At 39.1% G+C, this 22,938-nt stretch overlaps 1 protein-coding gene across 5 annotated transcripts in view; it reads right to left on the bottom strand.

Annotated features, from left to right (window-relative positions):
- Positions 1-722: 722 nt before the first annotated feature.
- Positions 723-22,938, bottom strand: part of WBP2NL (WBP2 N-terminal like) — a 28,223-nt gene continuing 6,007 nt past the window's right edge. For 2 of the 5 annotated variants that reach the window (XM_073213945.1, XM_073213947.1), the window contains exons 2-6: positions 10,732-10,840; positions 10,358-10,499; positions 10,074-10,166; positions 6,030-6,140; positions 723-3,668 (exon numbers count right to left, since the gene is read on the bottom strand). In XM_073213945.1, coding sequence (XP_073070046.1) covers positions 3,127-3,668; positions 6,030-6,140; positions 10,074-10,166; positions 10,358-10,499; positions 10,732-10,840 — 997 coding nt within the window. In that variant the 3' untranslated portion in view covers positions 723-3,126. Of the gene's footprint in view, positions 3,669-6,029; positions 6,141-6,284; positions 6,370-10,073; positions 10,167-10,357; positions 10,500-10,731; positions 10,841-22,938 lie in introns of those variants that run through there. The other 3 variants (XM_073213946.1, XM_073213949.1, XM_073213948.1) reach the window with 3 other exon arrangements.

Raw genomic sequence — 22,938 nt, 5'->3', positions numbered from 1 at the left:
CAGCTGGGGAAGTGACAGGAAAAGGGCGAAAACCACCAGTTCAGGGAGTGAATCAGGAAATATCCAAAATGTCAGTGGAGAGCTGAATGGTCCAGCATGAAGCTCTGAGCATGTAGCAGGCCTAGCTGAGCTCTTAATGGGTTTGTCCTGGCAGAACAAAACCAGACCCCTTTGGATACACAGGACCCAAAGCTCTCCTTATAGGAAGTGCCTCTCAGATTCTGGCTGAGTCTTTGGGGGAATAGCTCACCAGGCAGTGGGAGAGTAGGTGCCACCCAGCACCACCACATGGGTCCAAACTGTAGCTCTGCTGGCCCTATCACTATACAGTCATAACCTTTGGTTGTATTTAGACAGCTCGGTGGAACAGGTGACAGGCATCCTTTGCAGGGGAGAACGTGATAGAATTCCAGTTTTAGAAGACTTGGACCTGCTACCTTTTTGAGGTAACTGGACCTCACCTCAAATCCACCTGGTACAAGTAAAAGTAGAAAGAAGAGCAGAAGTCTAGTTGCTATCCTTTTAGAATTCTAATCCCAGAATATGTTTGCTAGATATAAGTTATTTAGAGAACTGTTCCAGTATAAAAAGAGGCTTCACTCCTCAACCCTGTTCCCCACTCACCATCATATTCCAGCATGAATGAGGAGGACCTTACTTCTGCTCTAGTTTGGAGAATCTCTACCTCTTCTTTCTTTGTCACTTTTGCCCACGTAGAGTGGTTTCGAAGTAAGAAAAGAAGAAACTCTTATAAGAAAATACAAGTCTCATCAGTGTCCTCCAAAAATTTTAAGGAAAAGAGATCCAGACCCTGTGGCACATGTTTAAGATCCTTATGGTCTGAATTCTCTGTTGGAACTGTTAGAAAGAGTTATACCTGCAGTTCCCCTTTTCCTGTCCCCCCTTCCTGCCAGCTGTCTGCACCTATGGGCAGTCCCTTGTTCTACTGACATTCCAGGTACCTAGACCCATAACTCTCTGCCAGCAATTTTTAAGAGGAAGCAGTAGCTACTTTCTATATTATCATATATCTTCCTCAAGAAGATCTTCTGTTCTCTGCAGACTGGACATGAAACTCTTTTCTTGAAATGGGAGGAGAAATGGTCTTTCATTTGTCTCATTGTTGGATACAGCTCTAAGGCCCTGCATATTCCAGACACTTGAAGTCCATTTTAATTCCAATATCCCATCATTCCAAAAAGCATTTCCCAAAGTTTGTTCCACTGAGTAATGGTTTTTCCAAAATGTTTAGCGAATGAAATAGTTCAAGGTCAAATAATTTTGAAAAAAAGATGTATATTTTGAAAATCTCTCCCTCTTGGAAATGATGTGCATTAGTATATTCAAGGTCTGAGAAGTCAGAAAGTTTTAAAAAATGTATGTGACTCTGTAACCCCATAGCCCCTTTCTTCACGTAACACCCATCAACATCCACCTGACCTCTTTAGGAAAAAGGCTGTTCTTGGGAACATAGGAGCATCTGGTTTCCTAATTGTTACCATGAAAATCAATCAACAACTCTAACTTGTTTAAGGACATAATCCAAAATTCAAAAAAAGCTCTATACACACATTAGTCACAATGTTGTTTGTAATAACAAAAACCTGAAAACAAATATCTTAAAATAGTGGTTGATAAAATATGTAATGGTGCAGCCATATCAGGATATAATGTAGCCACTAACGATATTTATGAAGAATTCTTAAAAATTTACAAAAATCATCAAATTGTATACATCAAATATATACAGTTTTCACTATATCAATTATACCTCAATAAAGCTGTTTAAAAAAAATGTGAAAACGGGGAACACAGTGTAGCACAGAGAAGACAAATAATGACTCTGTGGCATCTTACTACACTGATGGACAGTGACTTCAATGGGGTATGGAGGGGACTCGATGATATGGGTGAATGTAGTAAACAATGTTTTTCATGTGAAACCTTTGTAAGAGTGTATCTCAATGATACCTTAATTAAAAAGAAAAGAAAAAAACCTGTGAAAATGTTTGTAAAATGTCAGGTGAAACACTGTATATATATATATATATATATATATATATATATATATATAGTATGTTCTTAACTACATGAAAAATATATGCAGAGAAAAAATACACTGGTTTAAACATCTTTTGGGTCTGGTAATATTGTCAACTAGAGCTTCTGAAACGCTTCTGCTGTATAACTATCTTAAAATACTTGATATAATATTTTTAAGGCCTCACTTTAGGTGGCTTAATGAGACTGCAAAAAGGTAAGGAAAGGCAAATGAAATTAGGAACTTGGTCAGAATGGGAAAACAGTGAGCTCTTAAGAGGCTGAAAACCTTGGACTAGCCTAGAAGAGTCTAGAATGGTGGTTATCAACAGAGATGGCACTCCCTCACAGTGTGAAATTAGGAAAAATGGGGCCATTTTTAGTTATCACAACTGTAGGCCGCTGCTGGCATTTAATGGGTGAGGGGTCAAGGGTGCCTACCCCATGCACATCACTTCCTGTTGACTATCATTTAACTTTGGTTATATAGAAGTTTAAAATTTTCATACATTCAAATTTATTGCTGTTTTCCTTTATTGCTTCATTGTTTTGGTCTTCATAGAGAAGGCTTTCCCTACCTCTGAGACATCATTTTCAATGGTTACATAATATTCCATTGTATGGATGTGCCATCACTTACTAAGGTGTCTCTCACTATTGGAAATTTTGGTTGTTCCATCTTTTCACTAACATAAAGAATGTTGTAAAAAACAACTAAGTGTTCAACTTGATATTTCTAACATATATCTTAGTGCCTGGAAAACTGAGTATACTAAATGTATCTTGAATGCGGAGGGGATTAAGGCAGGAAGGTTTTTACACACTCACATTCAAGGTATATTAAAAAATGCAACCCAATGTCAACCAAATTATTGAGGAATTAGCTCTACAATTCTAATTCTCCTTTAGCCCATCTAATCAAGAGTGACTTTGCTTCTAAAATCTAGACATGGAAATAAAACTTCACCATCCCCCTCAGATTGCCCTTCCCAAGGGTTGAACAACAGCCCTTTAATCACACACCTGAATCCTTCTTATCTTGACTTCCGGTTTAGCATGCCACTTTGCTTGGTGAGTCCTCAAGGTTTACTCAGATGATGGTAAACAGGACTTAGAGGATGAGGTCAAAGGAAGAGAAGTCTCACATCTGCTAGGCTGGGCTGCCACAGATTTTTGAGTCCCAGCCCTATTTTCAGCAGGTAGAGTTTCATGTCCTAGAGGCAGAGCTCCATATCCTGCAGGCAGGGCTTCATTTCCAGCTGGTAGAGCTTCATCTTCTGCAGGGAGTACTCCATACCCCACTGGTGGGGCTCCGTATCCTGCTGGTGGGGCTCCATATGCTGCTGGTGGGGCTCTGTATCCTGCTGGTGGGGCTCCATATCCTGCTGGTGGGGCTCCATATGCTGCTGGTGGGGCTCCGTATCCTGCTGGTGGGGATCCATATCCTGCTGGTGGGGCTCCGTATCCTGCTGGTGGGGCTTCGTATGCTGCTGGTGGGGCTCTGTATCCCACTGGCAGGGCTCCATATCCCACTGACTGGGCTCCATATCCCAATGGTGGGGCTCCATATCCTGCAGGTGGGGCTCCATGTCCTGCTGATAGGGGCCCACAGACAACAACTGGGTATCCTGAGAAGGAAAAGCAATTCAGCTACTTGTTTTTTTGGAGTGGACAAGGAATAAATGAGAAGAGGAAAGAAGATAAAAAATATACTGAAGCAAACTGATACAGGAAGAGAATTCAGGTAGAATAATGCTAAAGCCAGATTCAGCTGAAGGCTTTATCAGATGAAGGCTTTATCATTTCCTGTTGTAGAGGGATTCAAATTAACATGAAAACAACCCTACAGTTATAACTCTATGTTCTTACAGTTGTGCACAGATACCTATTTCACTTAATAAATTTTGTTTTGATTATGAAGAAAGTAATACATTCTCAGTGAGGAATATGTATTTGGAAAATAGAGAAAAGATGAATATTAAAAAAGACATTTGTGGTTCCATCATCAAAGACAAAAAATATTTTGGTTTATTTGTAGTATCTGTTAATATTTTTAATACAATCATGATTATAACAACCATGTAATTTTTTTATCTGGCTCTTTTTACTTGACATTATGAGAAATTTCCTTATATTATTAATGTACTTCATAAGTTAAAAGCTGGACAATATTTTATATATAGGTAGGTGCTACTTAATTCTCCTATTGTAGGACAGCATGTTATTTCCAACTTTCTAATCAATATTATGATAAAAAGGGGTTTTATTTATTTCCTTGGCTATGCTCCCAAAGTGATTTAACTGGGTCACGGTGCATAGACAGCTGTTAAATTATTTTGTTGTAATCCATATTTATGTTCAAGCTAACTAGAGAAAGCTTTAAAAGAACTCTTTTACAGATTCTCAAAGAACTAAAGGAAAATGTAGAGAAAAATCAAGAAAAAGATGTATGAACAAAATTGAAATATCAATAAAGAGACGTAAAACCTAACAAGAAATCAAAAGGAAACTCTGGAGCTGAGAAGTACAATCACTGAAATGAAAAAATTCACTAGATGGATTCAAATTCAGGTTTGAATAGGCAGAAACAAGAATCAGTGAACCTGAATATGGGACAATAGAAATTGTCAAGACTGAACAATAGAAAGAAAAAAGACTGAAGAAAAGTGAATAATGCCTAAGGACCAGCGACACCATTGAGCAAACCAACATACACACTGTGGAAGTCCCAGAAAGAGAAGAGAGAGAAAAGGGGGCAGAGAGAATATCTGAAGAAATAAGAGCTGAGACTTCCCAAATTTGATGAAAGACATGAATTTTAACATCTAAGAAACTCAATGAACTCTAAGTAAGATGCACTCAAAGAGATCCACACCAAGACACATTATAATCAAACCTGCAAAGCCAAAGTTAAAAAAATCTAAAAGCAGCAAGAGAAGTGAATCATCATAGACATAGAGCCCTCAATAAGATAATCAGCAGATTTCTCATAAGAAACTTTGGAGGCCAGAAATAAACTGTCAAACAAGAATCTTATATCTGGCCAAACTCCTTCAAGACTGAGAGAGAAATTAAGCCATTCTCAGATAAGCAAAAAATGAGGGAGTTCATTACCACTGAACTTGCCATGCAAGAAAAGGTTAAAGGAGCTCTGTAGGATGACATGAAAGGCCTCTAGACAGTAATTTGAAGCCATGTTAAGAAATAAAGATCTCAATAAAGATAAATTGTTGGGAATTATAAAAGCTAATGTTATTGTAGCAGTGTTTGTAATTCGTTTTTGTTTTGTTTTCTACATAATTTAAAAGACTAATGCATTTAAAAGAATTATTAGATTATGTTTTGGGGCACGCAATGCATAAAGATTTAGTTTTGTGATATAAGTTGTAAACAAAACTAAAAGCTGACAGGCACGCACATTATGCTCCAAGGAAAACCCAAGAGAAGGGCCCACGTTTTGTGGTCTGTTGGCAGCCTGTTCGGTGGCCTCCCCAATTGGCTGTGGATCATATTTGAGAATCATTCATCTATCACCACCCAGGAACATGACTTAGGAGTTGTGGACAGGCACAACTTTTAAAGGGTATAAAGCCCAGGGCTGGCGTCCTAGGTGACTTTGAAGGGCATGGCACAAGCCTGATGGCAATGCTTGCTTGAAATGGAAAGGAGGAAGTGAGCATAAGCATATGTTTTCTGCTCAGGCTGTAAGCAGGATGTGACTGTTCCCACTAATGGGAATTGCCCAGCTATGCTCCATATTTATACTTCATGGTTCAAAGTAAGCCTGAAACTGAAACCCATCACCTGCTCATCTGCCACTGAGTTTCAGTCTGGAAATCAGGTCATGGACTTAACCATTTTCCAGCCAACTTAACCAACTCTGCTGCTTCTCCCACAGCAGAGTTGGAGGTAAGCTAATAGTGAGCAGATCTTTGAACACCTGCCATACTTTTATACCACCCAGGAAGAACCTCCCCTCCATACCTTACCTGGACAAGGCATTTGTTGGGTGCACATCATGTTCCCCTGTCCAGTAACTACATATGGTCCTCGAGCACTGAACCAGTAATTTACACTTACAAATGGAATACCTCTGGCACCTGAAAGACAAGTTTGGGAAAATTGGGACTCTAATTCTTCTAAGTCAGATGCACAGCAGCTATCAACAAAGTAATTAGCAGAGTATTAACCATCACCTTACATGTGTGTCCAACATTGCCTCCAGGATACACAATAAAAAACATACATTGCTCTTGTCCTGAACTGTATGTTTCTTGAGGGCAGAGCCTGTCCTATTTGCCTTTGCTTATTCAGGGTCTCGCATAGCACCTACCAAAACAGGTATTCAGAAAAAATTTCCAAGTGCGGATTCTACCAAGTTGGCAAGATACCTCTGTTAGAAACTAATATAATGTAAGTGTGGCAGAGAAGAAAGCACTTCTGTTTGTCTGTCTCCCTCTGCATCTCTCTTATAGGAGCACTGTGGTAACATCTGGGGCCTACCTGGATAATCTAGGACAATCTCCTCATCTCAAGATCCCTAAATTAATTACATCTGCAAAGACTCTTTGTACAAATAAAGTACTATTCACAGGTTCTGAGGATTAGGACATGAGTATATCTTTGGAAGCTTTATCAGCCTACCACACTAACTTTTGGCCTGTGGCATATGTTCATAAATAAATATACTGCTTCCAGGCCTTCCCCAAGAAAACTTCCCAGGGGAGATCTTTACTCTCTTCCCCTCTCTGCTAGCTATCCAAAGAGGTCATGGAAGCCTTATGTTATAATGGCAGAGACTCTTATTATCCTGCATTACTGAAGTGTTATGTGGGACATGGCCCCGGTTTGCCCTGCTGATTCGCCTTTATGTAAGCAATAATATCTATCTTCTTAAGCCATTGATAATTTTGGGTTTGTCTGTTTCAATAACTAGCATTATCTTCACTAATTAACTAAAAATCTAAAGTTGTCCCCCTTGTCCCTATTACCCACCTTTCCAACAACCTATTTGTATCCCTTCCCAGGAGAAGTCTTTTTCACTTATGTATTTGCTTACTTTTTACATGATTCTCACTAGAGAAGTTTAACAGGGTAGATACCTGTTCACTGTTGCACTCTCAAATGCCTCACCTAGTGTTTGGCACAAAAGAGGTACTCCATTTGTTAAAAACATGAATCAAAAGAGCCCTGACAAATCAGCTCTGCAGAGGGTAAGGGCATCTTTCCTGGTCAAAGAATCAGATCAGGAAGCATGCTGGGTAGTCAATTCCAAAGGCCTCAAGGAAGTCCATCTCACAAGCCCTGACTCTTGCTGTGGGGACCAGGGTGGGTTCCCTCACCTAAACCATGGTATAATCAGACCCAGAGCAGTTCCAGGGCCAAGTTCATATAAGTTGCATACAACCTTTGCAAGTGGCTGTGTAACTTCTGGGACTCTGAATCTAGCTTTGCAGGCCAAGAAGCAGATCTTAATGAAAGAACAAAGGGGATCCCCTAAACTTACCTGACTCCTAGCCCATAACCCTAAAAAGAAGCCACGTTCAGTATTATGAATTCAAGTAACAGTGAATTTAAAATAACAGTGAATTCAAGACCCAGTATGCAACTGTCCTGAGTTCCCCAGACGTCTACAGCGAAGAGGAACTAGACTTCCAAGTGTCCCCCATTCCCATTGTAATACTCCCTCTGTCTGCCAATGTCAGACTTCCAGATTCTGTCTGCCCTCTAGACCATGTAAAGCTATTTGGTTGGGTACAGCTTGTGAACTCCTTGACCTTTGTATCTTTTTACTGTATCGTTAAAGATAACAGTAAAAACATTTACTCCTCAATTTTCTGTAATATGGATTTTTCACCATCTTTCTTCTCCAGCATTTCACTGAAATCTCTCTTGCTAAGAACCACTAACAAACTCACATTTCCACATGCAATACCATTTTTCAGTTTCATTTCACCAAACATCTCTGTAATACCTGACATATGACTACCCTGTAATGCTTGAACCTTTCTCCTCTATAGAATTCTGGGATGATAAAATCACTTTTTTCTCCTCTCAGCCGGCCCCTTTTGAATCTGCGTTGCAGGTCACCCATCCAAATTTATCCCTTAAATGTTGAGGACCCCTGGAATACCATACTTAATTCACGAAGTGAGCCTATCACTTACATGGCTCCAGAGCTGACGTGTGAGTTGAGGATTTCCAAATCAGTCTCTAGATAACAGTTCATCTTTGGAGTTCTGAGCTACATGTCCACTGGCCTCTAGCATTCCCATGTACCTCATACGTAGCATGGTGCAGGGGTGAACAGCATAGGCTTAAAAGGCCACAACATTACTCATGCAGTATCCCTGCCAAAATGTGTGACCTGAATATAATCATGTGGAAACAGACAAACCCAAATTAAGGGATATTATACAAAACAGTAAACCTATATTCTTTTTCAGATGTCAATGTCATGAAAAACAACGAATGGTCGAGTCCAGATTAAAGGAGAAGCAGGATAACTAAATTAAGAAATAGAATAACTGAATTGAATATGAGATCTGGGATTAGATCTGGGTTGGAAAAAAAATGATATTAAAATAAGGAACAGTAATGGGTCAATCATTTGAATTGAATATAAATGATACATTGAATAACAGTATTATTTCAATGTTAAATTACCTGTATTTGCTAAGTACACTGAGATTAGGTAAGAAAATACCTGTGTTCCTACAAGACAGATACTTAAATATTTAGGAATGATCTTTGTGACTGACTCCCAAACAGTTCAATTAAAAAAAGCAAAAAAAAAAAAGAGAGTAAGATAAAGCAAAATGAGGGAAAACACTGACAAGGAGTGGCTCTAGATGAAGGGTTCATGGCAATTCATTGTAATATTCTTGCAACTTTTCTATAAATCTGATTTCTTCTCAAAATAAAAAGTTTGAAAAGACAGAGTAGATTTAGGGTTCAAATTCCAGTTCCATCACTTGCTAACTATACAACCTTGGGAAAGTATTTAACCATCACTCAGTTTCCCAGCTATAAATTGAGGATAACAACTACATCATAATTTTTTGTGAAGATTAAATACAATGACACATGTAAAGGGTCTAGAACACTGCCCAGTATATAGTAAGTGCAATAAATGTTAGCTAAGATTATTAAGTCTAAAACTAAAGTAATTTCCTCTCCAACAGACTGTCTCTTATACCTGCCCATGGTTTATAGCATCCTGATCTAGTTAGTCTTCTAAGCTAGAATATTCACTCCATCCTCCTGTGTGTCGAACAGTCTGTCCATGCCTCTACAGCACACGCCATAAGACAGGATGAAATATTTGCATATGTCTGTCTCTACTAGATCATGTTTTTTCAACTGGATTAGAGTGGGGGATGAAAGGCAAGGGAGAAAGGGGAAGGCATTCCAGACAGAGCAAATAGTGTGCAGGCCCAGAGATGAGAAAACAAGGCACAAAGTCCAGCTGGACTGGGGTACAAAAGGTGAGAGAGAGGACCATGAAGTAAGGCTAGACGGCATAAAAATACATTGTAAAAGAATTATTTGTATTCAAAGTTGGAAAGAGTCCTCTGGTACATCCATCAGATCACTGCTGTAGGGCTTGATAGCACCTCTTCCCTCCCTCCTTCCTTCTCAGGGCCAAAGCTAAGAGAAGCAAAGCCAAGCCAGAGAGGAGAGAAGACAAAAAGGCATGCCAGAGGAAGAAGGGCTGAGGCACTAGGGCTCCCTGAGCTGAGAAAGACTAACCAGTGGCAGGTGAGACCAGCACATTAAGGACAAAAGACTAGTGGGTATAACTGGCTATTCAGGTGTCTGATTTTAAGCTCCCACTAGATTGCAAACTCCTTCAGGACTGGGAGGGACTGAATAACATTTGTGTTTCTAGCATGCAGGCTGTCTGCTGAACACATGTGCAACTAGTGACTGCCTGAACACAGAGGCTACAAGTCTCACATGGCTAACAGTCCTCCTTCAATCCCATAGTCCCCGAACCCCAAGTGGTTAGTATCTTTATCAGCATCACTCACCAGCAGAGGAAGCTTTCATCATCAATTCAGCAAATTCGATGGCACCTCCTTTTCTGAAGGATAATTTAAAAATAGCCTGTCCTTCCCAGCCACCTAGGGGAAGAAATGGCACATACTGCGAGGCTCGCGCAGCTGGCTACAGGACGACTGCCACCAACACTGAGAGACGCACAACCCACAGAAGCACAGCAGTTTTCTTTGAATCCCAGCATAAGCCAAGTCTGAATCTGAAACCTTCTGGAAGCTTTTGAGAAAAAAATATACTTCTGAGGGGGAGCTCTTACCATCTGGAGTTGCCTGAATGGTTCCTTTAATGTAGTTGGGAGCAAAGACTGGTTGTTCAATGACACAGTTACTCATCAGATCAAATGGCATCATAAAAGAAAACATGGGATCATTGACTGAATGTGAAGTCACGAAGATCACCTAAGAGAGGAAAGAAACTTTGGAAAAGGAGTGCAATGTATCCCTGGGTTATGACATGTAAGAGTAATTCTAGGGTCAAGATGCTTTGGCATGCTGGCAATTGAGAAACATCACCTATTTTCTTCCAACACTCTGCAACATGGGAAATACCAAAGTGCAAATGTTTAACCTCTTTCCATTTTAGGTAAAATGAATGTAGAGTTAATCAGATCAAAGTATAAGTATAAATTACCCGGTATGGAGTAAGAAATAGTGTCCCCCTCTTTGTATCACTAAAGAGATCGGATCCCTCTGGGTGCTGCAGGAAGGAGAGGTCCACATCCTCACACTGCTTCAAGACACTGCAGAGAAGAGCAGACAGCGCATAATTTAGAAGTTACATAAAATGATTCACATAAAGCTCTTAGCACAGTTCCTAGACCAGAGTAAAACACTTAATGTTAGTTGCTGCTACTACTAGTACTACTACTATTTTACTGAACTAGAAAGGAACGTAAATGACCTTAATCTCTGACACACACTCTTTTCCCTCTTCACCATTAGGCTGTATTTTTCTTTGTAAACCCACTTCTTTTTTTTTATTAAGGTATGATTGATATACACTCTTACAAAGGTTTCACATGAAAAAACAATGTGGTTACTACCTTTACCCATATTATCAAGTCCCCACCCAGACCCCAGTGCATCACTGTCTACCAGTGCAGCAAGATGCCAGAGATCCACTATGTGCCTTCTCTGTGCTACACTGTTCTCCCCATGATCCCCCACACCATGTGTACTAAACATGATACCCTTCAATCCCCTTCTCCCTCCCTCCCCCCCTTCCAAGCCCCTCCCCCTTGGTAACCACTAGCTCATTCTTGGAGTCTCTGAGTCTGCTGCCATTTTGTTCCTCCAGTTTTGCTTCATTGTTATATTCCACAAACAAGGGAAATCATTTGGCATTTGTCTTTCTCCGCCTGGCTTACTTCACTGAGCATGATGTCCTCCAGCTCCATCCATGTTGTTGCAAATGGTAGGATTTGTTTCTTTCTTATGGCTGAATAGTATTCCATTGTGTATATGTACCACATCTTCTTTATCCATTCATCTGCAGATGGACACTTAGGTTGCTTCCATATCTTAGCTATTGTAAAAAGTGCTGCGATAAACATAGGGGTGCATATGTCTTTTTGAATCTGAGAAGTTGTATTCTTTGGGTATATTCCAAGGAGTGGAATTCCGGGGTATTTTTATTTTGAGTTTTTTGAGGAACCTCCATACTGCTTTCCACAATGGTTGAACTAGCTTACATTCCCACCAGCAGTGTAGGAGGGTTCCCCTTTCTCCACATCCTCGCCAGCATTTGCTGTTCTTAGTCTTTTCAATGCTGGCCATCCTTACTGGTGTGGGTGCAAACCCACTTCTATTCATGTTTATTTATTGATTCTTCTGTGTCTTGTGCAGTAAGTATAAAGCACTGTGCTAATGGAAATGTCTCTCTGACACTGATAAAGGAGGAAACAGTGCTCCAGAATCCTTTCTGACATGTTCCCCCTGCCTGTTATGTTTCTGCTCACTCTTAACATGAAAAACTTTTATTATTCACTCATAGGATCCTACTGTTTTTCTTCTTTCATAGTAATAATTATAATATATGTGTGTTTATTTGTTCAATGTCTACCATAATGATCATTAGGGACAATGCCTGCCTCTTTTGTCACTGTAGCCCTAGCAAACAGAAGGCGCTACTAAATATTTATTGGAAGAATGATTGAATGCAGACATAAATACAAATAATAATGCAAGCAATATATGACATACATCACATAAATGGCACAAAAGTCATGGCAATTTAGTGGAAGGAGAGATTCATTTTGGTTTAAGTAATTAGAAATGACTTTACAGAAAGGTTGAAATTTGAGCTGATTCTTAAGAGATGAATAGTATTTCAGTAGGCAAGGATGAAGGCAGGGGACAATCCAGATGGGGACCAAACAGCATTAATGGGAGTATGCAGTGGAAAGCAAACTGCATACTGGGATCAGTCTACTTGCGTGGATTCATCAAAACAGCATGGAAATGTGGTTGGGGGAACACTGAAATAAAGATGGGAAGCCATGCTGGGAATAGAGGTTGAAGACATCGTTTGATAGGCAAGGAGGAACTGTGCATGGAAGCTGTCTTGGCGGGGTAGCCACATGAGCAAGGAGGTGGTGGTACATCAGAAGGACCAGTTTGAGAGTTCCTAAAATAGTTCTGATGTGAGGTAACAACTGGAACTAGGGTGGTGGTGTGTGGATATAAAGGGCTTTTAAAAAGACTATGAAAATATAGGATGTCAGCAAAAATAGTGAAATAGGGAACTCTAAGTTACTCCAGAACTCTAGAATCTAATCAAAAATTTATAGCAAACTAGGGGAATGTTTAATCAACAATAACAGTGAAAGAAAAAAGGTGAATTTCAGTATGAGAGCTTTGTGACACCTTTAATTTACCATGGTATCATCCTCCACTTCCCAGCTTGGCAACAGCCTTGAGAACAACAACCCACATTCCTAGTACAGCTACCAAGTACCAGAGAGAGCAGAACAGACCTTATTCTTAACGAACTGTGATACTCTTTTAATCTTTCTGGTGGCTTCCCGAAGGACTAGCTCAAAGCGTGTGTGCCTAACTCTCACAAAAAACTCTCTTAGGACTGAGGTGACTTCCTAGGGCATGTTTGTCAAAAAACATTTCAAGGCAAATATATCAGCTGCTGCTGTCTGGGGCAAAGGGTGACATCTGGTGCAAACAATAAACCCCGAAAAGTTAGGGAGGAAAGGCTGAGGAATGAGATACTTTGGGTAATAAAGGTTTTGAAAAGCTCAAAGCTCTAATATATTAATGGGAATCTAGAAAGCCACATTCATACATGCCCCACACTGGGTTCAGAAGGAACCTGAAAAGGCCCTGAATTTTTACTTTTGACTAACTATGAGGCTTTGCTCAAGCAAGAACTGAAAGCCAAGAAAGAGTTACAAACTGCCTGGCTGGATGATAAAGACACGCTCCAACACACACACAGACTTCATCTGCAAAGGCTGGGAGATTTTTTGGGGGTGGTGGTCAGACACATAATTAAGTTGTCAAACCACTAACTGACCATCAAGTTCACATAAAGGCTTTGGTGGCTGAACACGATAAAGAATATAAACTTAATAAAATTTACAGTTCAGGAAAGTCTCTAAACAAACGCTAACCACACTAAGCAGCAACAGCGTATCATGAGGAAGTGGGAAGATCTGGTTTCTGGGGTTGCCATGTTATAATATTAAAAAGACCCAGTTTTCAACAAAAAATCATGAGGCACTCCACATCACTAATCATCAGGGAGATGCAAATTAAAACCACAGTGAGCTATCACCTCACACCAGTTAGCTTGGCCACTTTCCAAAAGACAAGGAACAACAAATGCTGGCGAGGATGCAGAGAAAGGGGAACCCTCCTACACTGCTGGTGGGTATGTAAACTAGTTCAACCACTGTGGAAAGAAATATGGAGGTTCCTCATAAAACTAAAAATAGAAATATCACTTGACCCAGGAATTCCACTCCTAGAAATTTACCCGAAGAAAACAAGATCCCTGATTCGGAAAGGCATATGCACCCCTATGTTTCTTGCTGCACTATTTATAATAGACATGGGAGCAACCTAAGTGTCCATCAATAGATGAATGGGTAAAGAAGTGGTACATATTCAAATGGAGTATTATTCAGCCATAAGAAGAAAACAAATCCCACCATTTACAACAACATGCATGGAGCTAGACGGAATTATGCTCAGTGAAATAAGCCATGTGGAGAATGAGTATCAAATGTCACTCATTTGTGGAGTATAACAACAAAGAGAAACAGAAGGAACAAAAAAAAAATCAGTAGACTCACAGACACTGAGAAGGGACTAGTGATTACCAAAGGAGAAGAACTGGGGAGGGTGGGTGGACAGGGAGAAGGAGATTATGGGGCACTGTAATTCACATTTACAACATAGGTAGGTCACTGGGATGGTAGTACAGCACAGAGAATACAATTATTGAGAATACAATTATCTTATTACATTGAGAGTGATCACAGTGGAGGGGGTGAGGTCTTGATAATATGGGTGAATGTTAAACTATTGTTTTGTGTATGTGAAACCATCATAAGATTGTATATCGATGATTCTTTAATAAAAAGATCACGAGGCATACAAAGAAACCTGAAGGTATGACACACACTTTTCCCAAGAACAGGAGAAAAAGAAATTAATAGAAACGGCTCCTAAAGAAGCCCAGACATTGGATTAACTAAACAAAGAGTTTAAATGAACTATTTTAAGTATGCTCAAAGAATTAAAGGAAATCATGTCTAAATAACTAAAGGAAAGAATGAAAACAATGTCTCACAACGTAGAAAGTATCAATAGAGATAGATACTATAAAAGGAACCAAAGAAATTCTAGAGTTGACTACAATAACTGAAATGAGAAATTCGGCAGTGGGGCTCAATGATAGATTTCAAAAGGCAGAAGAAAGAATGACTGAATGGGAAGATAGATCAATTGAGATTAACAGTTGCTACCTGAGAAACAAAAAGAAAAAATAATGAAGAATAATGAACAGTCTAACAGACCTATGGGGCATGATCAAGTATATCAATATATGCATAATGGGAGTGACAGAAGGATAGGAAAGGGGAAAAAAAGGAGCATGTGGAATATTAGAAGAAGCAATAACTAAAAACCTCCCAAATTTAAAGAAAGACATTAATCTATACATATAAGCTCAAAAAACTCTGAGTAGGATAAACTCTAAAAGGTCCATACTAGGAACCATTATAATTGAACTGTTGAAAGCCAAATAAAGAGAATCTTGAAAGCAGCAAGAAAAGTGAATCATCAGGCACAAGGAATCTTAGTAAAACAAATGGCTGACTTCTTTTCAGAAACTATGAAAGTGAGAGGTAGTTGGATGACATTTCAAAGTGCTACAAGGAAAATAAGTCTGTCAACCAAGAAGTCTGTAACTGGCAAAGCTATCCTTGAAAAATTAAGGGGAAATTGAAACATTACCAAATAAACAAAAGCAGAAAGTTCAATAGTAGAGCTGAACTATAAAAAGTTCTAAAGAAGTCCTTCTGCCTGGTATAAAATGACACTAGACAGTAAATCAAACCCATACAAAGAAATAAAGAATATTGGTAAAGATAACTATATGGGTATATATAAAAGTCAGTATTATGTATTTCTAGTTTAGAAGTCTTTATTTCTTCCTATATAATTTAAAAGACAATTGCATAAAAAATAATTATAAATCTACAGTGATGGGTACACAGTGTATTAAGGTGTAATTTGTGACAATAACCATATCGGGGGACAGAGCTATATAGGAACAAACTACACAGCTGAAACTAAATTTTACTTAAAACTAAATTGGTATTGGGGGGTGGAGCCAAGATGGCGACATGAGTAGAGCAGCAGAAATCTCCTCCCAAAACCACATATATTTTTGAAAATACAACAAATACAACTCTTCCTAAAAGAGAGACCAGAAGACACAGGACAACAGTCAGACTACATCCACAACTGCGAGAACCCAGCACCTCGCGAAGGGGGTAAGATACAAGCCGCAGCCTGTTGGGACCAGAGTGCCCCTCACCTCAGCTCCCAGCAGGAGGAGAGGAGTTGGACCGGGGAGGAAGAAGGAGCCCAAGACTGCTAAATAGCCAGCCCTAGCCATCCGCACCAGAGCACAGACACAGTTCGACCGTGGGGTGCTGGCAACAGTAACACCTGAGAGCAGGTCCCTGCAGCTGGCGCCCCTGGGACAAAGAAAAGCAAGTGCTTTTTGAAAATCTTAAAGGTACAGGGACCCCACAGCTGGACGGAAGCATCCCAGGACACTTAGCCCAGCAGCTGGGAATCCTGGGGAACTCTGGGAACCCTAACCCCCTGGGCAGCAGGGCAGCTCAGAGGCCCTCATGGAGATAAACAGCCTCCCGGCCATTTCCCCTTCTCCATATCGCAGCAGGGCAAGAATCAGAAGCCCCGTCTGCGCACAGCTGCCCAGCACAAACCACTACAGGTCATTGTTCTCCCAGGAGAGGAAGGCCACAAACCAACAAGAAGAGATGTTCTCCCAGCCATCACTTGCGCCAGCTCCACAAACTATCTCTATTGCCATGAAAAGGCAGAAGAATTTGATACAGACCAAAATCACAACCTCTGAGAAGGAGATAGATCTAACCAGTCTTCCTGAAAAAGAATTCAAAATAAAAATCATAAACATGCTGATGGAGCTGCAGAGAAATATACAAGAGCTAAGGGATGACGTCCGGAGGGAGATTACAGAAGTGAAACAATCGCTGGAAGGATTTATAAGCAGAATGGATAAGATGCAAGAGGCCACTGATGGAATAGAAACCAGAGAACAGGAATGCATAGAAGCTGACGTACAGAGAGATAAAAGGATCTCCAGAATGAAACAATATTAAGAGAACTGTGTGACCAATCTAAAAGGAACAATATCCACACTATAGGGGTACCAGAAGAAGAAGAGACAGAAAAAGGGATGGAAAGTGTCTTTGAAGAAATAATTGCTGAGAACTTCCCTAAACTGGGGGAAGAAATAGTTGCTCAGACTACGGAAGCACACAGAACTCCCAACAGAAGGGACCCAACAGGACAACACCATGGCAACAGGACAACCCAACAGGCAACAGGTCAAGGACAAGGACAGAGTATTAAAGGCAGCCAGAGAGAAAAAAAAGGTCACCTACAAAGGAAAACCCATCAGGCTATCATCAGACTTCTCAACAGAAACCTTACAGGCCAAAAGAGAATGGCATGATATATTTAATGCAATGAAACAGAAGGGCCTTGAACCAAGGAAACTGTATCCAGCATGATTATCATTTAAATATGAAGGAGGGATTAAACAATTCCCAGACAAGCAAAAGTTGAGGGAATTTGCCTCCCACAAACCACGTCTACAGGGTATTTTAGAGGGACTGCTCCAAATGGGAGCACTCCTAAAAAGAACACAGAACAAAACACCCAACATATGAAGAATGGAGGAGGAGGAATAAGAAGGGAGAGAAATAATCATCAAATTGTGTTTATAATAGCTCAATAAGCGAGTTAAGTTAGACAGTAAAGTAGTAAACAAGCTAACCTTGAACCTTTGGTAACCACGAATCTAAAGCCTGCAATGGCAATAAGTACATATCTTTCAATAATTACCCTAAATGTAAATGGACTGAATGTACCAATCAAAAGACACAGAGTAATAGAATGGATAAAAAAGCAAGACACATCTCTATGCTGCTTACAAGAGACTCACCTCAAACCCAAAGACATGCATAGATTAAAAGTCAAGGGATGGAAAAAGATGTTTCATGCAAACAACAGGGATAAAAACCAGGTGTTGCAATACTAGTATCAGACAAAATAGATTTCATAACAAAGAAAGTAACAAGAGATAAAGGACATTACATAATGATAAAGGGCTCAGTCCAACAAGAGGATATAACCATTATAAACATACATGCACCCAATACAGGAGCACCAATATATGTGAAACAAATACTAACAGAACTAAAGGAGGAAACAGAATGCAATGCATTCATTTCGGGAGACTTCAACACACCACTCACTCCAAAGGACAGATCCACCAGACAGAAAATAAGTAAGGACACGGAGGCACTGAACGACATACTAGAACAGATGGACCTAATAGACATCTATAGAACTCTACATCCAAAAGCAACAGGATACACATTCTTCTCAAGTGCACATGGAACATTCTCCAGAATAGACCACATACTAGGCCACAAAAAGAGCATCAGTAAATTCAAAAAGATTGAAATCCTACCAACCAACTTTTCAGACCACAAAGGTATAAAACTAGAAATAAATTGTACAAAGAATGTAAAAAGGTTCACAAACACATGGAGACTTAACTACATGCTACTAAATAATCAATGGATCAATGACCAAATTAAAATGGAGATCCAGCAATATATGGAAACAAATGACAACAACACAAAGCCCCAACTTCTGTGGGACGCAGCAAAAGCAGTCTTAAGAAGAAAGTATATAGAAATCCAGGCATATTTAAAGAAGGAATAACAATCCCAAATGAATAGTCTAATGTCACAATTATTGAAATTGGAAAAAGAAGAACAAATGAGGCCTAAGGTCAGCAGATGGAGGGACATAATAAAGACCAGAGAAGAAATAAATAAAATTGAGAAAAATAGAACAATAGAAAAAAATCAATGAAACCAAGAGCTGGTTCTTCAAGAAAATAAACAAAATAGAGAAGCTTCTAGCCAGAATTATTAAGAAAAAAAGAGAGTCAACATACATCAACAGAATCAGAAACGAGAAAGGAAAAATCATGACGGACCCCACAGAAATACAAAGAATTATTAGAGAATACTATGAAAACCTATATGCTAACAAGCTGGAAAACCTGGAGAAATGGACAACTTCCTAGAAAAATACAACCTTCCAAGACTGACCCAGAAAGAAACAGAGTATCTAAACAGACCAATTACCAGCAACAAAATTGAAGCAGTAATCAAAAAACTACACAAGAACAAAACCCCCAGGCCAGATGGATTTACCTCGAAATTTTATCAAACATACAGAGAAGACATAGCACCCATTCTCCTTACAGTTTTCCAAAAAATAGAAGAGGAGGGAATACTCCCAAACTCATTCTATGAAGCCAACATCACCTTAATACCAAAACCAGGAAAGGACCCCACCAAAAAAGAAAACTACAGAGCAATATCCCTGAAGAACATAGATGCAAAAATACTCAACAAAACATTAGCAAACCTCATTCAAAAATACATCAAAAGGATCATACACCATGACCAAGTGGGATTCATCCCAGGAATGCAAGGATGTTAAAACATTTGAAAATCCATCAACATCATCCACCACATCAACAAAAAGGACAAAAATCACATGATCATCTCCATAGATGCTGAAAAAGCATTCGACAAAATTCAACATCCATTCATGATAAAAACTCTCAACAAAATGGGCACAGAGGGCAAGTACCTCAACATAATAAAGGCCATATATGATAAACCCACAGCTAACATCATACTGAACAGCAAGAGGCTGAAAGCTTTTCCTCTGAGATCGGGAACAAGACACGGATGCCCACTCTCCCCACTGTTATTCAACATAGTACTGGAGGTCCTAGCCATGGCAATTAGACAAAGCAAAGAAATACAAGGAATCCAGATTGGTAAAGAAGTCAAACAGTCACAATTTGCAGATTACATGATATTGTACATAAAAAACACTAAAGACGCTACTCCAAAACTACTAGACCTGATATCAGAATACAGCAAAGTTGCAGGATACAAAATTAACACACAGAAATCTGTGGCTTTCCTACACACTAACAATGAACTAATAGAAAGAGAAATCAGGAAAACAATTTCATTCACAATAGCATCAAAAAGAATAAGATACCTAGGAATAAACCTAACCAAGGAAGTGAAAGACCTATACCCTGAAAACTACAAGACACTCTTAAGAGAAATTAAAGAGGCCACTAACAAATGGAAACTCATCCCATGCTCTTGGCTAGGAAGAATTAATATTGTCAAAATGGCCATCCTGCCCAAAGCAATATACAGATTCAATGCAATCCCTATCAAATTACCAACAGCATTCTTCAATGAACTGGAACAAATACTTCAAAAATTCATATAGAACCACCAATGACTCCAAATAGCCAAGGCAATCCTGAGAAGGAAGAATAAAGTGGGAGGGGATCTCGCTCCCCAACTTCAAGCTCTACTACAAAGCCACAGTAATCAAAACAATTTGGTACTGGCACAAGAACAGAGACACAGCCCAGTGGAACAGAACAGAGACTCCAGACACTAACCCAAACATATATGACCAATTAATATACGATAAAGGAGCCATGGACATACAATGGGGAAATGACAGTCTCTTCAACAGATGGTGCTGGCAAAACTGGACAGCTACATGTGTGAGAATGAAACTGGATCACTGTCCAACCCCATACACAAAAGTAAATTCGAAATGGATCAAAGACCTGAATGTAAGTCATGAAACCATAAAACTCTTAGAAAAAAACACAGGCAAAAGTCTCTGGGACATAAACATGAGTGACTTCTTCAAGAACATATCTCCCTGGGCAAGGGAAACAAAAGCAAAAATGAACAAGTGGGACTATATCAAGCTGAAAAGCTTCTGTACACCAAAGGACACCATCAATAGAACAAAAAGGTACCCTACAGTGTGGGAGAATATATTCATAAATGACAGATCCGATAAAGGGTTGACATCCAAAATGTATAAAGAGTTCACACACCTCAACAAACAAAAAGCAAATAGTCCAATTAAAAAATGGGCAAAGGAGCTGAACAGACAGTTCTCCAAAGAAAAAATTCAAATGGCCAACAGACACATGAAAAGATGCTCCACATCGCTAGTTATCAGAGAAATGCAAATTAAAACCACAATGAGATATCACCTCACACCAGTAAGGATCGCCATCATTGAAAAGACAAACAACAACAAATGTTGGCGAGGTTGTGAAGAAAGGGGACCCCTTCTCCACTGCTGGTGGGAATGTAAATTAGTTCAACCATTGTGGAAAGCAGTATGGAGGTTCCTCAGAATGCTCAAAATAGAAATACCATTTGACCCAGGAATTCCACTTCTAGGAATTCACCCTAAGAATGCAGCAGTCCAGTTTGAAAAAGACATATGCACCCCTATGTGTATCACAGCACTATTTACAATAGCCAAGATACGGAAGCAACCTAAATGTCCATCAATAGGTGAATGGATAAAGAAGATGTGGTACATATACACAATGGAATATTACTCAGCCATAAGAAAAAAACAGATCCTACCACTTGCAACAACATGGATGGAGCTAGAGGGCATTATGCTCAGTGAAATAAGCCAAGTGGAGAAAGACAAATACCAAATGATTTCACTCATATGTGGAGTATAAGAACAAAGGAAAACTGAAGGAGCAAAACAGCAGCAGAATCACAGAACCCAAGAATGGACTAATAGTTACCAAAGGGAAAGGGACTGGGGAGGATGCATGGGAAGGAAGGGACAAGGGTGGGGAAAAAGAAAGGGGGCATTACGATTAGTATGTAGTGAGGGGGTGGCACGGGGAGGGCTGTGCAACACAGAGAAGACAATTAGTGATTTTACAGCATCTTACTACGCTGATGGACAGTGACTGTGAAGGGGTATGTGGGGGGGACTTGGTGAAGGGGGGAGCCTAGTAAACATAATGTTCTTCATGTAATTGTAGATTAATGATACCAAAATAATAATAATAAATAAATAAATAAATAAACTAACTAAATTGGTATTCATTTTAAGTAGATTGTTATAAATTAAATGTTAAGTCAATCTTCAGGGCAACCGCAAAGAAAATAACTAAAATACATACAGTAAAAGAAAGAAGGAAGGACTTAAGATGGTACACTAGGAAGTATCCATTAAACACAAAAAAAGACATTAATGGAGGAAATGAGGAACAAAATAAAACATATACAAAACAAATAGCAAATGTAAATGGATTAAATTCTCCAATTAAAAGTCAGAGGTTGATAGAACGTATTTTTTTTTAATATGATACCATTATATACTGTCCACAAATGACTCACCTGAGATCCAAAGACACAAACCGGTTGCAAGGAAAGGATGGAAAAAGTCCATCAAACAATAGGTAAAAGGTAGAGTACCTATACTAACATTAGAAAAAATAGACTTTAAGACAAAAATTATTACAAGAGACAAAGAATAATATTATAAAATTATAAAAGAGGCAATCATTGAAAAGATATACCAGTTATAAACATGGATGCACCTAACAAAAGTCAACAAGGCCTAACATAGGATTCACCACCCACAAAGGTAGAATACACATTCTTCTCAAATACACATGGAACATTCTCTACAACAGACCATATATTAGGCCACAAATTAACAAGTCTCACTAAATTTACAAAGACTGTAATCATACAAAATATATTGTCTGACCACAAAGTAATGAAATTAGAAATAAAAACAGAAGGAAACCTGGCAAATTAACAAATATGTGGAAATTTAACAACACACTCTTAGGGATATTTATAGCTTTTTAAGCATACATTAAAAGAAAAGAGATTTCAAATCAATAATCTAAGATTATTTCACCTTTGGTAACTAAAAACACAAGAGTAAACTAAATCCAAAGCTAGCAGGAGGAAGTAAATAGTAAAGACTACAGTGTAGATAAATAAAGATTAGAAAAACAATAGAGAATCAATGAAACCAAAGTTAATTCTTTGATAAGATCAACAAAATTGACCAAACCTTAGCTAGATTGACCAACAAAAAAAGAGAAAACCCAAATTACTTAAATTAG

The sequence above is a fragment of the Manis javanica genome, chromosome 10 (assembly GCF_040802235.1).
Source record: "Manis javanica isolate MJ-LG chromosome 10, MJ_LKY, whole genome shotgun sequence".
NCBI classification, from domain to species: domain Eukaryota; kingdom Metazoa; phylum Chordata; class Mammalia; order Pholidota; family Manidae; genus Manis; species Manis javanica.
The sequence above is the reverse complement of the archived record's forward strand: the minus strand, read 5'-3'. Positions and strand labels throughout refer to the sequence as shown.